The sequence below is a fragment of the Anarhichas minor genome, unplaced genomic scaffold, assembly GCF_050575085.1.
Source record: "Anarhichas minor isolate MPS153535 unplaced genomic scaffold, ASM5057508v1 ptg000007l, whole genome shotgun sequence".
In the NCBI taxonomy this organism is placed as follows: domain Eukaryota; kingdom Metazoa; phylum Chordata; class Actinopteri; order Perciformes; family Anarhichadidae; genus Anarhichas; species Anarhichas minor.
The window spans coordinates 5,573,214-5,597,852 of NW_027466453.1; the positions used below are offsets into that span (position 1 = coordinate 5,573,214).

General features: G+C 44.4%; 1 protein-coding gene and 1 long non-coding RNA gene across 4 annotated transcripts in view; both read left to right on the top strand.

Annotated features, from left to right (window-relative positions):
• The window catches only part of LOC142941405 (thyroid hormone receptor alpha), an 88,112-nt gene extending 75,545 nt beyond the window's left edge, over positions 1–12,567 (top strand). For 2 of the 3 annotated variants that reach the window (XM_076083440.1, XM_076083441.1), the window contains 6 exons: positions 1,356–1,477; positions 5,266–5,413; positions 6,447–6,652; positions 8,704–8,850; positions 10,871–11,129; positions 12,277–12,567. In XM_076083440.1, coding sequence (XP_075939555.1) covers positions 1,356–1,477; positions 5,266–5,413; positions 6,447–6,652; positions 8,704–8,850; positions 10,871–11,129; positions 12,277–12,527 — 1,133 coding nt within the window. In that variant the 3' untranslated portion in view covers positions 12,528–12,567. The remainder of the gene's footprint in view (positions 1–1,355; positions 1,478–5,265; positions 5,414–6,446; positions 6,653–8,703; positions 8,851–10,870; positions 11,130–12,276) is intronic. The other variant, XM_076083442.1, reaches the window with a different exon arrangement.
• A 29-nt stretch (positions 12,568–12,596) lies between these two features.
• On the top strand, positions 12,597–23,236 carry LOC142941469 (uncharacterized). Its single transcript, XR_012951445.1, has 2 exons — positions 12,597–16,278; positions 19,130–23,236. It is a non-coding gene; the product is annotated as an uncharacterized LOC142941469 (long non-coding RNA).
• Positions 23,237–24,639: the final 1,403 nt, after the last annotated feature.

Consider the following 24,639-nt stretch of genomic DNA (forward strand, 5'->3'; position numbering starts at 1 on the left):
ATTGGTGCTGTGCTCGCAGTCCTGTTTTGTTTGTATTATTCAATACACTTCTAAGCCAAATGTGAGCGGGCTCAAGCCTCGGTGAAAGTCTTAACAGCAAACAATGAAGCAATAGACATCAGGGCAAGAGCGTATGTAATAAAACTTACTGCACAGTTCTACTTGATTTGGCCCAAAGCAAGTTTTTGTCTTGAAATCCAGAACAGTATATTTTTTAAGTCCTGGAAATTATACTAAAGAGCCAACTTCGAAACATAAAAGTTCAGTGAAGAAAAGACTTATTTATGAAGTGATTTAGCGTATTGGACGAGCAACTTGATGAATCACATGTATGAGTAGAAACAGATGAAAGGATTTACCCCACGCACATCAGCCCAATTGTTCATTCAGTCATGTTTTTATTAATGTTTTTATTATGCCATAAATAAAGTTACAAAAATAAATAAAATATTTGAAAGATATTTATTTATATTCCTCTGATTATCTCCAGCAGCAATTTACACATAAAATAAGCAACAAATAGTATTCAACTATTCAACAAAAAAATGAAGTTGACTGAAAACAATAAATAAAATAACTTAAACACAAGATGACGTTGCTGATAGAGGATCACAGAAAATATCAGTAAAATAATATTTACTACCAGGTTATGGAAGGTTTAAAATAATTAACAAATAAAGTGAAATACATACACATGTATTATTATTGTTGAATAAAATATTTTTTTTTAATGTGGCATGGAAAATTCATGTAATTAATAATTAAAAAACTAAATGAAGTTAGTTATTTAATTTCACCTTCTTTGTTTGATTTGTTTGATTTTTGTTTGACAAAAACACAGATTGCAAAGATTGCTACAGCAGTCATTGGTCTGAAGACTATAACTTAAAAGAAAGCTGCAACTTGTATGTAGAGTTACATATTGTGAGTAAAAAGGATAAAACATTTCACCTCTCAAGAGATATAAAGAAGTGAATTAAAAGTCGAGATGAAAAGCATATTTCATGAACTCTGGGAATGTGTCTGTAAACCTCGTCAGCTGGCGTGTTGTCATGTCTGTGTGCAGAAAAGACTTCTTGGATACGTTCTATCCTTGGGGCCCCTATGCACAGGCGCTTCATTGAGGCCCCTGGTATAACACGCAGCCCCCTCCTCCCTCTCCTCCTCCACTCCCTCTCCCCGCTCATCTCCTCCTCCTCATCGCCACAACTCTCCTCCTCTTCCTTTCCGGCCCCTCCCCTTACCTCATCATCCTCCCCGTCCTTCCCGGCCTCCTCGGCTCACACTCACTGTTCACCCGTCTCTCATTTCCACCCTGTCTTCTTCTTCCTCCTCCTCCTCCTCCTCTCCTATAGCTCTTAGTGCCTCTGTTCCAGGGTACATCCCCAGCTACCTGGAAAAGGATGAGCCGTGCGTGGTGTGCGGAGACAAGGCGACCGGCTACCACTACCGCTGCATCACCTGCGAGGGTTGCAAGGTACAGTGCAGCATCTCCCTCTTACTGAGTGATCTTTGACTCAGATGAGACTGCAATTGACTGTTCACCAAACCCCTCCCCCGAGCCAATCATGTCCAATCGTAGCTTAGCAGTCGTACTTGGGCATGGCAGGCCTGTCAAGCTTTGGATTTCTCCCATAGACTGTAAGGAGTCGACATATTCACTGTGATGTCACCAGTTGGTTTGTGGACTACGGTTTTGAAGCCTTGAGTTTGGCATTTTGGCTGACACCATCTTGTTTTTTTGCTCAGTGACGCAAGAGAGTGGAGCTCATTACAACCCTGAACCAGACGTATTGTGGCAATTAAAATCTCACAATAAACTTTCATGAACTGAAAAACACACTGTGAAAAGGTTAAAGTTCTAACACTAAAACACGGTCAACGCCGTGGTAGCGACCCGTCAATCACAAGGTAGCCACGCCCTAAAGCAGGGGTCTCAAACTCATTTTCACTCTGGGCCACATCAGCGTCACGGTCGCCCTCAAAGGGCCGGTTGTAAATGTAAGACTGTGTAAATGTAACTACTCGTAACATATTGTTAAATAACTCTCTGCATTTGATTATCGTTTATTCAAGTGTAAAAATATTGTACATGCAGTTATATAAATGTAAAAATATATTTAAGCACATTTCTGTTATCATAACTTAAATCCTTTTAATTTAGGGTTAATAAACCCACATTACTCTATCAAACTATTAAAGAAAATATCAAAGACAAATATCAAACACAAGTTATTACAATAACTTTGTTCAAAGCTTAAAATCCTTTCAAGGGTGCGTTTGCACAATCCCACGTGAAGTATTTCATGTGTTTTAAAGCCACGTTTAAAGTAGTCTTCAATGTACTCACAATACATTTCCATGTCACATGTAGGGTAACCAGCCAAAGAGCTGCTTCTGTGACTGTGTGTTTAAGTATGTCATCATTTTGACTTTCTATCTCAGAATTATGACTTTCTATCATAGTTGACTTTCTATCTCATAACCTCGACTTTCTATCTCATCATTTCGACTATGGGGATATTTTTATTATCAAGTCTAACTTTAAATTAAAAAAAAAACTTTTTTTTTTTTTTTACTGGCGGATTCGCGGGCCACATAAAATGACGTGGCGGGCCGGATTTGGCCCGCGGGCCGGGAGTTTGAGACCCCTGCCCTAAAGCATACCCTGCTTTATCGTCTGTTTTATGGGACCCTAATTTCCAAACTAGACTTCTCTGCACTACCTTACAAGAACAATGTTGTGTTTTCATCGACATGTCTTCTTTATGGATTATCAGCTGGTGTGGATGCTGACTTTTTGCCTGGAGCATGTAGCTTTAGCTTCAGCCATCAAGTGCACGTTCACATCCAAAGAAGAAGCATTTAATAAAATTCTGACAACAGCTAGATTAATGCTTAACAGAAGCCGTGGCAAACGCCATGAACGCCTAGAGTCAGCTGACTGAGTTAAAACAGAGAGCGAGCTCATTGAGCTGGTTGAATTAATAAATTAAAGGTTCCTACAACAGCCTCTTGTGTCCAATAAAGACTTTGATTTGGACCAACCTTTTGACATGTTTTAGTCTGTCTCTCAAATCTTTCTGACTTGTGTACCGAGTGTCTGTGGCACTCAAGTCCACTGGCTCCCACTGAAGGTGTGAGTTGTTAAAAGTGAAAACAGCTGGGCACTGTAGTTTTTAGCAAACACTATTCAAGCAAAGATAAATAGTGAGTTTGTTGGGGACTATTTTCAGCCACGGATGAATACAGGAAATGACTGCTAGTTGCCAAGAAATAGTTTTGGTACACAACCCTCTATCTCAACAGCTTTCAAGTCTTTGGAAGCTAATTAAACTGCACTACTGATATGAACAAGAGAAAACAGCTGCCTAGAAGTTGGTGAAACATATTTTGCCGTCTAATGTGATGCAAAAAGTCTTAAAAACTAGAATACCAAATAAAGAATACAGAACTCCAGTGATTAATTGACTGCAAGCTTTGCCATCTACACTGATTATTATCATCCAGGATTTAAGGCCTAAAGCAAATTAAACTTTATTTTCCTGTTTTTTTAATTAATTCATACAGTTCCAGTGTTTCCCCTACCATTATATTATATAATTATATTATATTCTCCTCTGCTCTCTGTATCGCACACAGCGGAGTTCCGCACCGATGCGCACACACACAGACACGTGCGTAAACACACACACAGATGAGCACACTCCCATCAGCGGACAGAGAGCGCGCGTCGGAAAATAAGTTGCGTCAACCACCTGAAAAGCAGACAACAATATCTGCGTTTTTTTAAACGCTTCCATGTGGTGAAGATGGCAACACTCGCTCTGCTGCTCCGGGTCCAAGTACAGAAAAGAGCCCAAGTGCTGCAAGGCAGGGCGCCTAGGGGAAAACCTAGGGGAACACTGAGGTCTGACTTGACTGGAGGCCTCTTGATTGCAGTAGTCGGTGTCTGCTGGGCTGAGCTTTATTATCCAATTAATGGCGTCCCGTAGAGCAGACAGTATGCAGTCTCTAAAAATGTCTTCTGCCGGACTCGCACAGGAAATAAGGCACACTGACGTCCTGCTGTGGTGTTGAAAAGAAGAAATTAGCTTCAGGGGATTCACAAACCCACAAGAGTCTTAATATATTCAGAATCCGGATTATTGCCATGTAGGTTTTCACATAAAATAAATGTGCACTGGTGCAGAACAGAAACAAAGAGAAAATGAGGTTTAAAAAAAAGCAAGTTTTGCAAAAATTATATCTGAATCAAAATGAAAGAGCTGTGCAGTTTTTTAAAGGTTGTAGGTTTGTGTGCAAATTTGTTCAAGAAATGTGCAAAGGTTCACAGTATGAAATTTAAAAAAAGAACCCTTACTGTCGAACCCTAAGTGTCTCTGGGAGGGGATGAGAATCCATGTCAGCGGTGGTCCTGGGCCTCATTGATAAGGCCAGATATAGATGGAATCAAGTCTCCTGCCAGAGGGAAGTGGTTCAAAGAGTTCAGGTCAGGGGTGGGAGGGGTCGGCCACAATCTTTCCTGCCTGCCTCAGGGTCCTGGAGGGACGGCATATTGCATCACCGTCTCCGCAGAGCAAATGATGGGGTCCAGGAGTGGGTCGTGAAGGTTTTAGGTGGGACAAAAGACCAAAAGACTTCCTGGCCACAGAGGTCCGGGCGACTGGTCTGTTGTCATTAAATCCTGTAGTCCTTGTTTAGGACGGGGATAATGTTGGCGGTATAGAATCAGGCTGGTATGTGGCATGGCATATGATATAGATATCGTACAAAATACAATAATAAATACAAGTATTTATTTCTTGCTATGCAGTTTAGTTTTGTACGGTTTCAGAAGGATTTCACAAAACGGCAGAGATCCGTCCCTGATACTTCTCTGCTTGAATGCACGTCTTTGTAAACCACTCCCAGAGTGTGATTTCTAATCAAACTGCTCCCCCACTGTCTTGTTCAAAAGCGGTCACTAAGAGACGATCAGTCACGGCATCGCTTCATTACTTATTATTCTTGGCAATCAGGTTCCTGCCATGCAATCATCACCCTGCCATGTGATACGAGCCATTGGATGCACTTATTGTACGCTGATTAAAAACATTTAATTGGAGGATTTAATTTTGAGGCTATAGGGTTGCATATTTCCCTCAATCTCTGAATGCTCCTTAGCTCTTATTTATTTTTGCTCTATTTTTTTAAATTCCTTTATTTTACTGTTTCTCCCTTTTGTCTTTTCTTCTTCTTTCTCCATTTTCTTTGCTCCTTCAGGGTTTTTTCCGCCGGACGATCCAGAAGAACCTCCATCCAGCCTACTCGTGTAAATATGAAGCCTGCTGCATCATCGATAAGATCACACGCAACCAGTGCCAGCTGTGCCGCTTCAAGAAGTGCATCAGTGTGGGCATGGCCATGGACTGTGAGTGTGTGTGTGTGTGTGTGTGTGTGTGTGTGTGTGTGTGTGTGTGTGTGTGTGTGTGTGTGTGTGTGTGTGTGTGTGTGTGTGTGTGTGTGTGTGTGTGTGTGTGTGTGTGTGTGTGTGTGTTAGGGAGGAGCTCAGCCCCGACACAGAGAGCAGAGGAGACGCTGCAGCATGATGATAAATTACAGATGATATTGAGTAATGATAAAAGAAACGATAACGTCTGAGCTTATCAATACTACGGTCTTTCGTGGGACTGTTCCCTCCAAAATCAAAAAATACTCATCCTCTTACCTCTAGTACTATTTATCAATCTAGATCGCCCGTGGAGATGTCTGCTTTTTATCGAAGATAATAAGACTACATGGCACTTTGCTTGTGGTGCTCAAAGCGCCAAAAAAATACATTTGGAAAACTCAACAACATTAATGTCTCTCTCTAGATATCATGACTCTGTTACTGAAGATAATCCACAGACCTCGTTGAGTGCACTTTCATGTAGGAACTATTTTAACTGTAGTAGCCCCTCCCTAATCCTCAGAGAACACATGCATAATCTAATTTATTGATATTGATTTAGCGGTACAGCTGCTGTCGTGGATAAAGGAAATGGAAGTTCCATTCCTCGTGATCATTTTGATGAATGACACTCCAATTTAATTATGTTGCTTAAATTTCACAGCAGTTGGTCCATTTTTGTGCTGTGATTTGTTGCAGTGGAGGGCAGCTAATAAGTAACCAGAGAAATAACGTTGCACATTGTGTCCATACAACACTTAGTATTGCATAACATGAAGATGGGTTCCTTACATTTATATTGTTTTATATAATAATAGCTCTCTTAGTCCTTATATATGATTATAGCTTTCAGTGTTGCATCTGATATTTCATTCCGACTTCCTGTCAGTATTTCTATATGCTTTCTTTTGTAATAATCCGGTGTCATATCGAGACCAAATTTGCAGTCAGTGTTCCCTTTGTCACTGCATTAACTCGCCTTGATGTCCTCCCCACCCGTCCCGCCGATCAGTGGTGTTGGACGATTCGAAGCGCGTGGCCAAGCGGCGTCTGATCGAGGAGAACCGACAGAAAAGGAAGAGGGAGGAGATGGTGCGGACGTTGCAGACGCGGCCGGAGCCAAACAGCGCAGAGTGGGATCTCATCAGGATGGCAACGGAGGCCCACCGGCACACCAACGCACAGGGCTCCTGCTGGAAACAGAAGCGCAAGTTCCTGGTAAGCTTCTTAAAGCAGACCGAGCCTTCAGGCAGAGAGCCGTTGCGTGATGATGAATGCAAATGTTTCACAAACGAGTCCATTGCAGTTGACGCGTGGGGGTTCAATCGCGGCTACTTAATATTTAGAAAGGTTTTACATCATGCTGGCCTGTATCCGCTGTGTTCTTTCAACAACGAAGAAAGGAGCAGCAGCAAGTATAAGAAAGGCCCGCCGAAAAAAAGATTTATCAGTTTAAGTGTGCACTATATTTAGAATATTTTCACCGCTGCATCTTGCCGCCACACAGCCCTTTGAAGCAGTTATCTACATTCTCTTCAAAGCCACCAGACTCCATTGACAAAAACAGTCATTTTACCATCGTAGAACACAGGAGCTGCTTGTCTAACGTTTCCTCGTATGTTATTGTGTGACTTAAGTGAATCCTAAACTAACTCTCACCAAAGTCACACAATGACACAAACAAACTAACCGATCGAGGAAGCGGTAAACCAGCAACTCCTGTGTTCTGCGAGGTCAAATGAATTTTTGTCAAAGGAGTAAAGATACTGTGTGAGATGAGAGCAACATAATCAACGGTTACAGCAGCTTGCTCATTTCAGTTTCAAAGCAATAATAGACATGATGCACATTGTTGCTAGAGTCGTGTTCAGTGTGACCTACACTTTCGGAGGATGCCATTATATCTGTTTGTCCATTGAGAGTCAACCACCAAAAGTCCCCCTGGAAATCATACAAAACGTATGATGTCTGCACATCCACGGGTACTTTGCTATTAGCTAATTCTGCATACATTTAATGGTGCCAATCTGCTAAATTGTACACAGGAAAAAGCTTAAGAAACATATGCAGCAGCCTTGGCTCCTGACTAGCTTATGAGCTCTCGTCGAATGGCCTCTAGCTAATGCATGAAAGCATAACGAAAAAAGCTGCACCAACAAAAGTAACGAATTATGTCATATTGTCATGAATGGCCATTTAAATCGGGCTACTCTTCAGGATTACAGCATGTAGGCCTCCCTCACACTCGCCGAATCTGTCATTCTGATTTGTATTAACTACCTGCAGCATCCGCACAGTAGCTCGTTCCTCCTTTTATGTCGCTCATTACTCCAAGAACAGCTCCGCCCACAGCTTGTGGAAAGTTGTTTCCGCTTCAAAACTCCAGCTCAAACACATGAGAGATGGCTTTTTCATTTTCAAAAAGGAGCCGTTTGTGTGCCGCCCCATGTGAGTCGGTTGCACGTGCTGATGCATGTGTCTCCACCGCAGACTGTTACCTAAAGGCAAATGTCAGATAGCAGTTACCGGCCAGCCAGTGTTAAGTTCACAGCCGACAACAGTTGTTGAAGGTCTGCTGGGATTCCTGCAAGTGACACAGCAGGCTGGGTCAATCAGAGCACAGCTACTGACTGTTACTGTTACAGCAGCTTCACTGCTTCAGAGAGAAAGAAGGACTGTATTAATCCTTCTGGGAGTTTTTATTTTAGACCCTTTTATCATCAGAAATATGTGTGCGAGTTTTCTTTTTTCGAGTTATCAAACTTTAAACTTTGAATTTAAACTGTCAACAGCATCAAAATGTCGGGTTTTTGCGTGTTTGGTCGTCACAATCAATATTCCAAAAGCTGACTCAATTGTACAGAATTCAGACAGGATTGCAACTGTTTAAGAGGTGTTTCAGTTCAACTGGTGACCGTGTTAACTGGTGACTTTCAGCCGAACGTTTATGTGGTTGCTCGCAATAACTTACATAAATGGTCGGCGAAGATAATAAACGCGGATAAATATGTATATTGATTAAAGGCTTTGTTGAGGACGCGACATGTTCTGTTCGTGTTTTCAACAGCAACCACGAACGCATTGAGCCGGGAGTCACCAGTTGACACGGTCACTCGTTAAACCCAAACACCCCCAGGTTTCCCTCCAGTTGTCCATGTGTTGCTTAAAGCTGTTTCCCCGTCTGCCATAGCTCTCAAGTTCAAAACAGGATGGTGTTACATACCCGCATTAGGTTTCACTCAGCTAAGAGTGTCATGTGTTGCTTCCAGTCGGACGAAATCGGCCAGGGTCCCATCGTGCCCACGTCTGACGGGGACAAGGTGGACCTGGAGGCCTTCAGCGAGTTCACCAAGATCATGACCCCGGCCATCACGCGCGTCGTCGACTTCGCCAAGAAACTGCCCATGTTCTCAGAGGTAGTGTGTGTGTGTGTGTGTGTGTGTGTGTGTGTGTGTGTGTGTGTGTGTGTGTGTGTGTGTGTGTGTGTGTGTGTGTGTGTGTGTGTGTGTGTGTGTGTGTGTGTGTGTGTGTGTGTGTGTGTGTGTGTGTGTGTGTGTGTGTGTGTGTGTGTGTGTGTGAGAGAGAGAGAGAATCCATTTTAACATGCGAACATAGTTCCAGTCTGTTGTTGGCATCAGTACACGGTAGTTTACAGAAACTTGAAGGTGCTTTTCATCCAGAGCGCCACGCCTTTGTAGGTCAAAAATATATAATTATTGGGGGGGGGGGGTAATATTCCTAGAGAAAACACAGAATTTCAGAGATTAAAGTCATAAATTTAGGAAAAAAGAATATGGAAATTATCCGAGATTAAAGTGACAAATTAACAAATAAAATCTCATGGAACTCATTTCTCCACATGTTGGGCTGTAGTAGGAGCCCATCAACGTCTAAAGAGTTTGGAGGGTGGTGTCTTTTTTTTAGCAAAAGAGGGAAAGTTCCAGGGCTGGATTAAACTGTATATTTATCTGCTTTTCTTGTAAACTGCTGCTATCGTTGGAATGTCCGGCTAACTAGCTCACGGCAGCAACGTGACTTGCTGTTACTTCCAGACCAAGGAGCACATCATTAGCCACCTCCTCTGGGTCTACATGTTGAGTGTTGAAGTGAAAGCCCTGTTAATTAACAGCAAATCCGATGTGTAGTTCTCCCCGACCGGGTGGAAGAGGGTCCAAAGCTGTTACTATATCATCTAACAACTCGCTAGACGCTGCAACCCAAGAACGATGCTGCGTCTTTATCTCCATGTATTCTACACGATGTTTCTTTTGCCTGGGACATGCACCTTCACCCTCCGCCGTTTAGCACAATGAATGTAGCCATCACGAGCATATTCATGAGCCTAGTACAGGGTTCTCATTCTGAAACGAGTCTGTGTCAAAGGCAGCGGAAAGTAGAAACATTCTATGGTCATTTTTGAAGGCACTTTATTGTAAAAGAAAAAGTGGCCTCTCAAATAAAAGATAGAAAGTAGTGAAGTAGGAAAAGCTGGCAGCGACTAGACACAGACCCACCCACCCCCTCTCTCTCTGGATGATGTGATGACTCACCGCTCACTGATATTGCTCTGCTCTCTACTGTGTGTGTGTGTGTGTGTGTGTGTGTGTGTGTGTGTGTGTGTGTGTGTGTGTGTGTGTGTGTGTGTGTGTGTGTGTGTGTGTGTGTGTGTGTGTGTGTGTGTGTGTGTGTGTGTGTGTGTGTGTGTGTGTGTGTGTGTGTGTGTGTGTGTGTGTGCGTGTGTGTGTGTGCGTGTGTGTGCGTGTGTGTGCGCGTCCTCGCCTGTGGTTCCACCTTACTGAGTGCAGCCGTCATGTATATTGCAGGGGCTTCCCGGTTACATAAAGTGTGTCATGGGATTTGTTATGAATGGAAGAGAACCCTTTTTCTCCTCTGCAAGGAAGCAGGATAATTACTGTTGGGGGTTGAAGAAAAGCTTATTAAACCACATCTTACTGTACATCTCAGAGGTAGCTTTATCCTCACTTATGGCCTTTTGCTGAGGACTAATTAATGCTACGTTTGCATTTTTTCCCCAATTAGCAGAACAGTCCATGAGCAGAAAATAAAGCACCCGAAGTACATTCCTCCAAAAGCAATCGTTGTCCATCACATTGAACTGCACTACCCACTATCACTATATCAGATAAAGGCATTTATTGCTATGTTAGGGGGAACTTATAATAATAGCAAGGCAATTCTAACGAATAACAATATTCCATTCATATTTATTTAACCGCTTTATTCATTCATTTAAGAAACACAGATGATTCTGTATCAATCTGCAAAACGTCAACGGTTATGTTGTGCTTTTACGTTTTGTTCATTATTCTGTCACATTGAATGAGAACCATTTTAAATAGTGGCTGCCTTTTAGATAGAAAGTCTGTCTTGTGTCGTTTTTATGCGATTAACCTCGTGTGCGTCTGTGTTTCCCAGCTGCCCTGTGAAGACCAGATCATCTTGCTGAAGGGCTGCTGCATGGAGATCATGTCGCTGCGCGCCGCCGTCCGCTACGACCCGGAGAGCGAGACACTGACGCTGAACGGCGAGATGGCCGTGAAGCGCGAGCAGCTGAAGAACGGCGGGCTGGGCGTGGTGTCGGACGCCATCTTTGATTTGGGCAAGAGCCTGGCTCAGTTCAACCTGGACGACTCGGAGGTGGCTCTGATGCAGGCCGTGCTGCTCATGAGCTCAGGTGAGGAATGAATAATGATGTTGTAGTGGGACAAGTTTCATTTGTAGTATTTAGCTTATCCGATTCTCACCTCGCGTCTTTACAGTCGGCGTTTCCCTCTTGGTTAGAATAAAAGAAAATATTTTAAAGCTGAAATATGTGAAATACAAGTACACCAATTTACATCACAAACCTGACCAAAATCAGAAAAAAACAGATCTAGCAGATTACTCCTGTGAGAATTACAAGGGATTAGAATCAGTTTCAGTGTAATCAGGTCCTGGTGGGATCCTGTCCTACAGCTGCTCATTAACTGGCATGCCGCTGTCTCTGTCTGAGTCAACTGCGTTTTTCGATCGGGTGTTTGGATTTAGTCTTATCCATTTCGGATCAGGTCCCTTTTTTTTCTTCTTTTTTAATCAAGTAACACACGTCAGGTACGGATAGTTTTCCTACAGGTCCATTTCAGTTTGGTCCATTATTTTAGAACAGAGACAAGCGCTTATAAGAGAAGTCCAAAGCTGAACCCCGGAGCATCAGGGAATCAGGAATGTGAGCCGTCCAGGCTTGTTTTGAGGAACTGGGATCAGCTAAATAAAGTCAGATACACTTACATTCCCTCTTTTATTGCAAATTCTCGTAAGCCAACCCTTCAGAAATCTCAAACTGTAATTGTTTTGTACGTGCAAATTGAAATTGCCCCGTAAAAGCAGATGGGTGGAAGCGTAGCTGCAAGTGCTGCTATCTCCTCTGTTTTTAGCACAGGCATAGAAATGCCCCGAAAATACTTAAAGCTTGGGTAGCTAACATTGGAGAAATCCAGCAGGCCAGTGTTGCTAACCCTCGAAATGAAAGTAGCTAGCAGCATTAGCTCCAAAAGTCGCTAAATCTAGCGAGAAAGTCTTCCAGTCAGCAACACTGACAGCCCGTCTCTACAGGCCTCCCTCCAAAGCCACTCCCCCAAAATGATCATCATGGACGTAAAACAACGAACATGGCTGTTGTTTATACGATATATATAGACTAGAATAAAACCTAGATATTAAGCTTCTTTGCAAAATTGAGGTGGAAATGTTGCAGAAATGTAACAAACGTAACTCCTCCCCCCTCTCTCTCTCTCTCTCCCTCTCTCTCTCACCCCCCCCCCCCCCCCCCCTTGTCGCACCAGACCGTTCGGGGCTGACCAGCATGGAGAAGATCGAGCAGTGCCAAGAGTCCTACCTGCTGGCATTCGAGCACTACATCAACTACCGCAAGCACAACCTTCCCCACTTCTGGCCCAAGCTGCTGATGAAGGTGACGGACCTGCGCATGATCGGAGCGTGCCACGCCAGCCGCTTCCTCCACATGAAGGTGGAGTGTCCCAACGAACTCTTCCCCCCGCTCTTCCTCGAGGTCTTCGAGGACCAGGACGTGTGACTGGAAAAAGCATTGAGGAAGAAGAAAAAAACGCAGCAACCCCCCCCCCCCCCCCCCCCCCCCCCCAGGAAAAAAAACTGGATTTCTTTTTTCTTTTTTTTTTGTGTAAACGTGCCCTGTACACTTTTTTTTTTTTGTCCCCAAACGCCCACCTATGGCACCAGCAAACACACACATCGACGTCACCAGTGAGAAACACGCTGTCATTTAGATTCCAAACACACTGCCATGAACGTACAGTGCGAACATATGCAAACACAACAAACAGCTGTACTACACTAACGCAGCCTGAGGGGGTTTGGTTATGTCTCTACCCCCACCTCAGGGGGTCTCTGGCACCATTAGCTCCTCAGACGACCCCACCGTCATCTCCCACGCGTCCTCCTTAACCGCAGTGGCGTCCACCTACCTCCCCCCCACCTACTGACCTCTCCGTCTCACAAACACACAGAGACACATGATATACATATATACGTGCGCAGAGCCCACGCACCCCAACACTGTTACCTCATATGTCGTGAAATGTATTTCCACATTATTGTGTGGGTAGTGGCAGTCCGCAGTTACCCATGTACCTCTCTGCTAGTGTTAGGGGAAGTTACAATGGGAACACTTTGTATGAAGCCCTTATCTACAGTGAATATTATATACACATATATATATATATACATGAGACATTCTAATGCATTACAACAGCTGCTGTGTGCATTTTTACGTCTCATAACTGCAGTCACGAGACAAGTATGATTGTTAAAGGCTCAGCGACACTGAGCGTTAGAGGAGAAGATTGATGCTACGCTAACAGTGCGTTCACACCAAACGTGAGTCGGAACTTCTCGCGTGGCGGCAATTCAATATAAAGACGACAAATTTGCGTGATTTGACGCGACAAAGCATGAACTCAGACTTCTTACGCATCGGCATCGTCGTATCGTTATTTCGGCGTCTTTTTTTATCCGTTTATTGCAATTCAATCACAGCCAAATCTGTTTATTTTGGAATCATAGCACTGCAGTTAACCAGCGAAAGCAGCTCGGTAAAATTCACAGAGCGGATGAACTCGCGGGGAAAATCTGCTTTACGTTTTGGTGTGAACGCACCGTTAAAAACGCTATCGTGCTAACATAGCAAACACTACTAGCTAAATGTCAGCAGTTTAAAGCAGCTACAATAGAAAAAATAGACTAGAAATCATTGTATTGTTATGATACACAATCGCTATAGGCTACATAGGAAGTGTTTCCACTACTTTTATTGTACAGTTTCACTTACTGTACTTCAAGAAATAGTTGAGCGACAAACTTACGCCATGAAGTGAATATTTTAAATCATGAGACATGCATCATGTTACTCATAACACTCATATACAGTTTATAAATAAATATATATATATTGCTAGAATACCTCTCCAACACATACCTCCTGTTTTCATTACCTCACACACACACTTACACACAGTTGTTTTTTTGATGTGTTACCTCAGTCGTATTGTCGCTCATCTCCTCCCCCTAAATAACCAGACCGGGCTGCACCACACTTCCTGTCTCCGCGTGTGCATATGTGCGTGTACGTCTTCTCATCGGAGCTCCGCCCTGTTAATCACACCGTGGCCCCGCCTCATCACCTCCTGCCGTCTTGTGATGGGTTCAGCGCTGGCACTTGGTGGTGGGAGGGTTGGCGGTGGGGGGGGGGGGGGGAGTGGGGGATGTCGTCACTTACCTCCTTAGAGTACTCCCCCCCCCCCCACACACACACCCACACACACACACTACCCACCCGTCACCTGCACCTGTTTCAAGTCCCGCCTGAAGCCGACAGATTCTACCTCACCTCTCATCTCAGTGCAGCTGCCTCTCCTCTGTCTGCAACACTCTGCCGACAGTCTGCAGCAGCTCCTTTTAAATGGGCCGTGGATCAACATTTGACAGCTGACATGGCAGACTCTTGCCTTTTTTTTTTTTTTTTTTTTTTTTTTTTTTTTTTTTTTTTTTTTCACACACCACGACGGACCGACAGTCACTGTTGGGGATTCGACCCCTGAGTTGCTGATTTAAAGATGATTATTGACCACTACAGGGTTCCGGTCAGAGAACACGCAGACATCTGTTTGATCCATACGTTTCTGTATTCAGTCTTATAGTTTGTTGACAGATTTACAGATGATGAATGAGTTTGAACAATAGATGACCGATGAATGACCGAGTTTCTGAAATAAACACAGAAAACGAATTATAGAACTGAAATACTAGCAATAGTAAACTCTTAAAGCAAACACATACATTCACAGAATACAGGCTTGCTAGCCAGGTTAGCCACTTAGCTCAACTTTGGGCTATTATTTCGACGGCTAATTACATGACAAACACTGACAGTAAATGCACTTAAAAACATTAAGTACAACAACAAACGGAACAGTTACGCCACATAGCTTAAGATTTACACTTCTATCACTTACATCGTCAATGACTCGATCTGATTCGACCGTTGGTCCTACGTAAGATCGACCGTTAGCGCAACCGGAAGCGGAAACAGTCCCCAACGTCCAATACAATTTCAGAATAAAAGCTCCGTAACTTTATCGTCTTTGTCTGTGAAGAATTCACAACAGCCGCCCCCACATTTGAGCAGCAAATGTGTAATAACAGGAATTCTTCATGCATCATTAGCATCATCCCTGAGCTCAGGGAGCTGGATCAGACAAGCAACTGGTCTTGTGTAGACTTTACCGTTCACCAGGACCTCTGCGGTCCTGATACATCCGTCTTGACTAGGGACTGTCTTACATACTTTCCCAATGGGCCACTGAGCCCTGGGAAGAGATGGATCAACGATCAGAACGACTGAGTCCACAGCGATGTTATCAGTGGCCTTCTGCCACTTCTGCCGTGTCTGAAGAGTGGGCAAATAGTTACGGGTGAACCGAATCCAAAACTGGTCCACAAGCGTCTGACAGTGGCGCCATCTCCGCCTTCCCATGCCTGCGGGGGCATAGACCACTTGAGGCAACGATGCATCCCGCCGCCCCATGAGGAGGATGTTAGGAGTGATGGGGTCAGGGTCAGCGACATCAGCTGACACATACCCTAGTGGTTTTGAGTTTAGGATGCCTTCGACCTCCACTAAAGTTGTGTAGAGGATGTCTTCAGAGACTGATTGGCTCCCAACTGCGACTTGAAGGCCGGCCTTTATGGAACGAACCTCTCTCTCCCATACTCCTCCGAAGTGAGGAGCGCTCGGCGGGTTGAACTTGAAGTCGATCTGGTATTCCATCAGCTGTTCCTTCAGCTGTGGTTCCATAGCTGCAAAAGTCTCACGGAGTTCCCGCTCAGCGCCACGGAAGTTGGTACCGCAGTCTGATAGTATCTCCATCGGAGATACACCTTCAGAGTTGACCCTCTGCGTCTTTGTCTCTAAGAGGTTCATGGCTTCTTGGTCCTCACGGTGAACGAACTACCAATTTCTCGTTTCGAAAGGGCAGAATGTCAAGTTGCCATAACTTTTCCACGTTTCGGCACAAAAGGTCATTAGGAGGAACAACTGTGGTGAAAAGACATTGCTGCACTGCAGTTGGCTGGGATCCACACATTTCGGCACCTTGTAAAGCCCATCCGAGGGCAGTGTGGATGGCAACAGGTCCACTGTTAGCTCCTCTACGTACCGGCTTAGTGGCAGTAATCAGATGTACGTGATCTGATCCAAGCAACACCATTGGACGGGCGTTAAAGAAAGACTTCAATGGGATCCCGCGCAGGTGAGTGTCGTCTTTGGAGTGTTTGCACTGGGTAGGTTTGCTCTACTAGGTCTAGGCCTTCAGCTGTGAATGCTCCCTGCACTTTGTAGTGCTTCTGTGGGTTATATCTGGGGGAAATTTCAAAGTTGACCTTTGATCCGTGTAGCTGCGTCAGGTCTGTCCGCACTGTGCGTAGGGAAATAGTCTCAGACTCACCGGTCAACTGGAGCTGTTGGACGGCCTGTGGCAGGATGATAGTCCTCTGTGCGCCATCATCCAGGATAGCAAATGTCTCCATAGACCTGGACTTGTTGTGCAGCAGGATGGGGACTACTTTCAGCAGTACTTTGCTTGATGTAATGCTGGGTGTCAGGTAGACTCTGCTTTCTGTGGCCCCTGACTGTGAGTTGATGGTTCGACGCTGTGCTACACCGTGGAGGACTTGGAGGTGAATACCATTGCAGTCACTACAGGGTTTCTTTAGGTTGCACGACTCAGGCGCATGAGTACGTGCACATTTCCAGCAGCGCCTTCCCTCTGTTATCCACTTATCCAGATCAACTGCTGACTGCTCTGTGATACTGCGACAGCGACTGATATAATGTTCTTTGCTGTCACAGAAGAGGCATTGTATTTTGAATGGTTTCTTGGATTGTGTGTGGTTACTGGAGGGACTCTGGGGCCCTGTACTGTGATATACAGAGACACCTTGACCTTTGCCTTTTGACGTGATCTTCTCCCTTCCATTTACTTGGGGTTGTCCTGTTTGGTAGCGCTGCACCAATCTGCTGGACAGGCGCTGCTGTTGAGCTTTACCTTGAAGCCATACATTGAGATCTTGTAGGTTGTAGGGGTTGAGACTTGTGCTATTCAGCTTTCCCTGAACTTGTAAATACTCAATAAACCCATCTCTATGGTACTTTGGTAGCTTACTAAGTAAGCGGTCGACATGAGAGCAACAGTTTAGCTCCATACATTTGGGTCCCTCTAAGGAGAGCAGCATACTCACTAGGAGGTGGACTCGTAGGGCGAAACTCTGGAAGATATGAGCATCACCAGGCTTCACATCTGGGGTGGTCAGAATGGCTGCTATCTCGCTTTGTGCCAGCTGGTGTGGCTGGCCATACTGTAACTGCAAGGCTTGCATAGTTGCTGAGTATGGGTTTGGATGGTGGCGGCAAGACTGACCAATCATCTGCGCCTCGGGCAGCTTAAGATGTTCGAGTAGCACGTGATATTTATACTTCTCGGACAGTTCTGTATGAGGCTCGAGCAGATTGTCTACAGCCAGCTTCAGGTTAGCGAACTCCCTTTCGCAGTCAGTGGAGAAGTCTGGGATTTTGGGTGTTGGCACACCATATGCAGGGCGGTGAGGCAGACCAGAGCTGTATGGGGTCACAGTCTGACCTGATGGCAGCTGCATCTGATGAGCTGGAGATGAATTACCTCTGGGCACAGATAGAGTCTGCTGAAGTGGTGGTAGTGATGAAGGCACTGTAGCATAGTGAGGCGGGCCATGGCTGACGTCCAATACAATTTCAGAATAAAAGCTCCGTAACTTTATCGTCTTTGTCTGTGAAGAATTCACAACAGTCACTTTGGATTCTGTTTTTATTTGGGAACCTGAAATGACAATGAGGACGGGGCTGAACTTGTGCCGATTGAACTTAAAGGAAACTGTCAGTGGAAGCCATTTTGGCCCCCGTTTGGGTCGCGGCCAACAGACTACTGTGGGTGGTGACTGGGAGATGAATAAATAAGCAAGTGAGTCGGCAGTATTCGCCTGTGGATACGGCCGAAGGGGGAGGGAAGCGGCGAGCGAGCGGCCGTAGCGGCTTGCGTTTGTGACTCAGGCCAAGCCGACGAAGCAAAACCGCCACGCAAAAAAATAAAAATGGACCCTCGTTCTCGCGCACACACAGCACGTCCCCAGATCCTTCCCTCGCCGTCGCAGCGGAAATGGACACCAAGCCATTCAAAAGACGTTGTAAAGCGGCGGCCCTATCCCGGAAACAAGCACTGCTGAAATAAGCTCCACCAACCATATCCCAACTTGCCATCCACTTTGAATAACTATCAGGTTTTTTCTGTTGCACTAAAACCACAATGTCTGTATCCCTTAGTAGCCCAGAACCCCCTTCCTTGATCCCCTTCCCCCACATGTTTTTCCTGCTTCTGCAGTCTTAACAATATTCTCTTATATATGTGTCTCTCACACACACACACACGTGAAAACACATGCGGCCCGTTATCTCACCTCTGGATTACCTGTTGAAGCCAGCGAGGGCTGCGACCTCAGTGTTACTAATCTACGTTGCAGGGTATTCAAATAGAACCGTAAGCACTGATTTTACAGGGATACACACAAGCAGCAGCAGCAGCACACACACACACAGCAATAGGATGATCAAGCCGTACAGTTCCACAGCAGCCGTCCAGGCCGGTCTGTGTCCGTACCGCACGTTGCTCACCATCACTGTGAATGAAAGCCACGCTGCGACCGGCTCGTGGCTCCAGACAGGGAACCGCTGGCTCAATAACTCTGACACCTACAATGTGCCTCACAGAGGTCGGCAAAACAAATATACATTATACAGAAGCATATATTTATAGATAGATGGATATATATATATATATAAATGTTACAGTTATTGTACGTAGCATTAGCGCTATCAGCGGCTGAATTCCTGCTGCCAGCTCAAATCAGCTCATGAACCCGACCTACCGGTCACGTGGCTGAAGGTGTTGGGACTCAGCCGAGCCGACTGCATTGATATCCACAGAGTAATGATATTTTTGACGTCATATTGCATTACAGTGCTTGTTTGCCTTGTGGTGATCGCCAGCTAAACCTTTACCCACCTTCTTTCAGCATACCTCTGAATCATCTCATCCGGCACAAGAACTACCTAAATCCTCCTCCCTGTCCTCTTTACAAAAAACAAAAAAAAGACAGAAACACACCAGCACCACAGAACAGAGCACACTGCCTTCCACCACGATCAGTTGCACCAGCATAGCAGAGAGACAGACCAGTGGTCCGTCACCATCCTCCATCCAGTCACCTCCGAAGCCATTTCACACAGACGGCGGCGCTAGCGACGGGGATGCTCAGACGGCGGGCGAATCCAGTTGCCGCTAGCGTCGTGTGACAGAATCGAATTCGGGCTCGGGACAGTGCATTCAACCGCTGACTACCCTGTAGTCGCACCGACAAAGCAGCCGGGCACACACACAAAAAATATAAGGAGCATCTAAATTCAAAACGGAAAACTGTATTTGCTTCTGCGCGTTTTTAACGCGGCCTCGGTGGCGGTGCGCGAGGCGACGGAAATGCCTCCCATCACAACAGCCACAGAGTCAATAAAAAACGCTGTTCTACGAGAGCAGCAGTTCTACTGTTCCACCTTCCACACAGCCCAGCTGCGAAATAGAGGAACCCTTTAGTCTCCCGTCTTTTCCGCACAGTGACCACAAAATTGTGTTCTCTCTCTTTCTCTCTCTAACCGTCTCTGAGATGTTATGTTACGTTTACAACAAACTAAAATGTGAACTTGATGCTAAGCTCTGCTGCTGCAGCGTTAGCACAAAACGACCACTCTGAAAGCCGTTCAACTCTCATGCAACCTCTTTTTTCCACAAGTGAAGCTACTTTTATGACTTACCCAGGGAAAACATCTATCTGTGTCTCAGCAACATTCTCTTTCCCCTCGCATCTATTTCGCGTCCGTCCACCTCACATTCTAGTTCCCGTTCTTTTTACAACCCAGTCCTCTTTCTCTATTTATTTCACTCTGTCCTCTTAGTATGCACCTCCGTCTTCCCTTCCTACACACACACACATACACACTCTTTTGGTGGAGATAGTCGACAATCCCTGCAGGAAAAATAAGTCCACGTGTGGAATGTAAAATACTGAAAATTGTACGATTTAAAGACACGGTGTGGAGTTCCACACTCATGTTGTTTTGTCGATGTTGTCGATGTTGCTTTCGTTGTGCACCAAGTGTTCGATGTTCTGCTTACTCGAGGGTGGCCGAGGTCAAAACCTCGGCCGTGCGACACACTAAGTCCTTCTTCTTTACTTCAGTATGTTTATAAAAGACTTGCGGCGCGAGGACTGAAGCAAGAGATGAAGTGATTTTGTTTTGGACAGCGAGAAAAGAAATCTTTTTTTTTGTTTTTGTTTTTTTCTATGATTATTCTTTAATGTCGTTATTAATTTGCATCTGATTTTCTTGGTAAGTGAATGTCCGTCTTTGTGTGTCGATGCTGTGATGAAATGGCTGTATATGCACTTTTGCGGACCATCGTCGGTGCAGTTGTAGCTGTAGTGCTCAGACGTCACCACAAGGGGGCCAGGGTTCAAATCACCTTCAGTTCAGCTGATAACTAAGAAGAAAAAAAGATCCTTTCAAAACGGCCCGCTATTCCATTCATGCGTAATCAGATTTAGCATTTAAACTTTTCAGTCGCCTTGAACTGGTGTTATAATATCTGATGAAATGCGTTGTATAATTTCATAATGGAACTATGCAATTCATTTCAAGGAATTGGCCCATTGGTTACATGTCTGATGGGACTTTTAGCACCGGAGCTAGCTCTGCAATGTGTATGCTAGCGCTCATTTAGGTGACTCGCGTTATTCAAAGGCGCATTGCTTTTGCCATTTGATTGTCTGTAACTGACTTTAGGAACTGAATGTTCTGTAGTCTCCGCTATTAGCATTTTCTGCAAACAAGGTTTCCTCTCGCAAGTTACAAACACTCAACTTGTTGAAGGTGTTTTAGGTCCAATGCGAATGCTAGTCACCTATGTGAGAAGTCAACATATTGCTTAGCATGCACATTGCTTAGCACCATATCGGGTCAACGGGCCGAAGAGTCCCAATCAACGGGTCTTTCCATCTCCCAGTTTCACTCGATACTTTTATACAATGAGTGCATTTGATGTTCCTCGGGACTGTACGAAAGTGATCGGTGTTGGGACGGGGCTGGAACGTTATGTTTCACACCTTACGTACCTCACACAGCCACACATTTTGAGTACGGTGTCAATAAATGCATTTGTTTTTCTAAAGGGATTGTACCGTGGCGTTGTGAGGGGAGTCAAACACTTTGTTTATATACCCATAGACCCTCCCCCCAACATCTCAAAATATTATAACGGTATTGGTACAACTTAATTCATCATTAATAAAATGCGTAACAATAACAATTTAAGATGATGCACCATAATCTTATAATATAAATCTGGGGTGAGAAAACATTTTCAAAAGATAAATAGCACAGCGCCCCCTCCCTCCCTAAGAACTTCCACACAGTCCCTAACGGCTCATTATGGATGCTCACAGTATTGTTTTTACTTCCCGTACAATTAATAGGTTACTATTTTGGTGAAAATATTTTGTAAGTTTGTAAATCCATCCTCCGATTAGTTGAACTGAGAGTGAATGAACCTGAATCCTGCTTTCCACAGTTGCTTGGGCTGTATCACTTTGCTCATCGTACTCCTGATCTGAGTCAATGAATAAAAAAATAATAATAAGATTTCTCATAATCAGACTTTAGACCAGGGCTCATCTTGCGATGTATAAATCTGCAGTATATTATTAATCTCAATGTCGTGACAAGAATATTGCATTTCATGAGGAAAGATAATCGCCTCAACTTACAAAACGGAAAGAACGAAACAAAAAAAAACACAAAATAGAAACCAAAAAAAAAAAAGTATACAACTATTCATACCTCATTGTACTGCTTTGTGCCAGAGTAAAGGAGGGAGAGTGATCAGTCTCAAGCAAAGAAAATCACCAGTGGTTTCTCAAAATACGGAACAGGACCCAACAGTGGTCTCAGGAAGATCAATACGTGGCCCCAAATTTTTTTGCAGAAAATTATTTTATAAAAGAATTTGGTGGCTTGATTAGTTTTAGTCGGGACAATTGAGCTCAGAGCTCCTGGTCGACGCCTCAGCTCGTCCCTGAAATGTACGCTACACTGAAACAAGGAAACACTCAAAATGTGTCGACGGGTGAATTTGGTAAAACTGCTCACAGGATCTGTTCAGGTTGAAGATAAAAAAAAAAAATTTAAAAAGTTTGAGAAATGCAGCACTTACTTAATGTCTATAAGGAATCGATGGCATGAAAATACGAAGCTATGCCTCGAGTATTTATCCACAGCTGGCAGATATTTATTCCATCTCTACGTGTGTTCTGCCCTGACAAACCAAGAGAGGACTGACGCTTCATCAGGACAAGAGTTTGGGTGCAATGAGTTGTTTGGCCAAATTAAACGTTTAAAATTCCAAATTACGGTTTGAAACTTTGTCGCCTCCAGTGGCAAAGAAATCAAAATATGGTGCTCCCCGCCCCCCAAGAAAAAGCTCTGGAGAGAGACGACGACGACGACGTCGTCTTCTTCAAGCCTTCGACATCTCCTCAAGTGCAAATATGCAATTACACACTTGTGTTCATGTGCATTTAATGCGGGCCGGTAAATTGTGCCTTGAACCGAAAAGGTTTAGGACCCAAACGTCCCAAACCGCTATTCCCATGACAGAAATGTCCTTTCTTGTTTTTGCTCTTCGCTCTCTGCAGCGCCCCTCCACAGTGACTTTATACAGTAGCACGCAACCCGGCTAATTAGCGTATCTGAGTAGGCGTCATGCGAGGCCCCGCCCGCGCGAGCAGCCGGCTATTCCCTGTTCAGCCATAATGTGTATTTTTTATTTTCTTTGGCACAGCACAGTGTTGAATGTAAAGCTGAATGAGGTGGAAGCACCCCAGACGAGAGTTTGATGGTGTATTTTGTAATGCTGGTCGCGGGTTTGTAATGGGCACGGTTGTTGTTTGTCTTGTGTCCTGTGACAAATCATTCATGGCACAATCAGAGAATGGCATCTCAATGGCTCAAAGCTGTTTGTGTTTGTGGCTATGTGACATTCATTTTCAACATTATAAAATGATTTGATATCAGTTTGCCTCCTTTGTCTTTGTCAAGGTTTTTTTTAGAAGCCATTTTGGGTGCAGTAGCCTGAACACAAGAAGAAAACAGATTTTAGAACATGTACTAGTCATGGCACATGACTTGAACTAACACTAGTAACTCTACGGAAGCTGCCGCTCCAAACACGACAGGCCATATGCAGCCTTCTTATTCAATTTAAAGTTTTTAACACCACATTCAAATTTTCATTGACTAATTTGATGAGATTGATGGTGTTAAATTGTGTGGACTGATCTTTGCATTCTTTGCAACTTTGTCGATTTTCAGCTGGTGTCTGCAACGATATTCAGCTTCCCTCTGCGTTACACAAAATGACTTGTCTCACGTCATGAAAATCGGCAACGTTTCCATTTAAGTAAGCGCTACGCCCAGGCAGCAACCTCCGCTTCTGAAGAGTGAAGCCAATGCAGAAGTGCCCTAAACCTGCATTCTGTCTAATGGCCATCAGGGGGCGGCGACTCCAGTTGCAAAAAGAAGTCTGGTTGTATGGAAGTCTATGAGAAAATGACTCTACTTCTCACGTGATTTATTGATTGACGGGTCACTACCACGGCGTTGTCCAGTCTTTGTCTTACAACTTTAACTCTTTAAGTGTGTTAAAAAAGTTAATTGTCACCTAAGAATGGCTTATTCAGCATTCAGTTGTACTTAGCTCCACCCTCTCATAGACACCATAGACACCCTTTTCTATGGTGTCTAAACAATTGGGGGCACAAATAGTTTGCTAACTTCTTAAAGTGCTGCTATAAAAGCCTCCAGACATCTGCGAAGCCTTTCCACACCATGTTGGGACCTGGCTGCTGGGATTTGCTCCCTCACCACTTCAGATTACTGTCTGACACAGTAATCCTCCAGCCTGTAGTTAGTGCTGCAGTAAAACCTCCAAGTCTGACGTAAAGGACAAAGCAGGTTGTTGTACCAGCTGCGACACAATGTAACAAAATCGATTTGATAAAAAGCATTAAATGCCACATGAAATTTGAATGTTTTCGATTCCGAAAGTATTCTTTCGATGTTCTTCATCTACGAAATTAAAGAACATAATTAAATGTGGGTCTCCCTGTAATTGTCCCGTGCATGCACGGTCTACATGGGTTATACATGGGGCACTTTTGCTAAATTTAGAAACAGACTGCTAAATTATTACTGTCTCTGAGATTCGTGGAAGCCAGTCGAGGTCAAATTAGTTTTAGTGTTGTTGTGGAGCTGATGATGTAACAATGAGTAGCTTTGCTCTCCACCTATCCAAAGTCCTCCACAGGCCACCCACACCCCCGTCCGCCTCCCTCCGTCCCTACATCCCTAAACACACAGAAGTGCACAGCTGGTAGAGCCAGCATGCTGCAGACAGTGTGAGGTAGAGGAAGAGAGT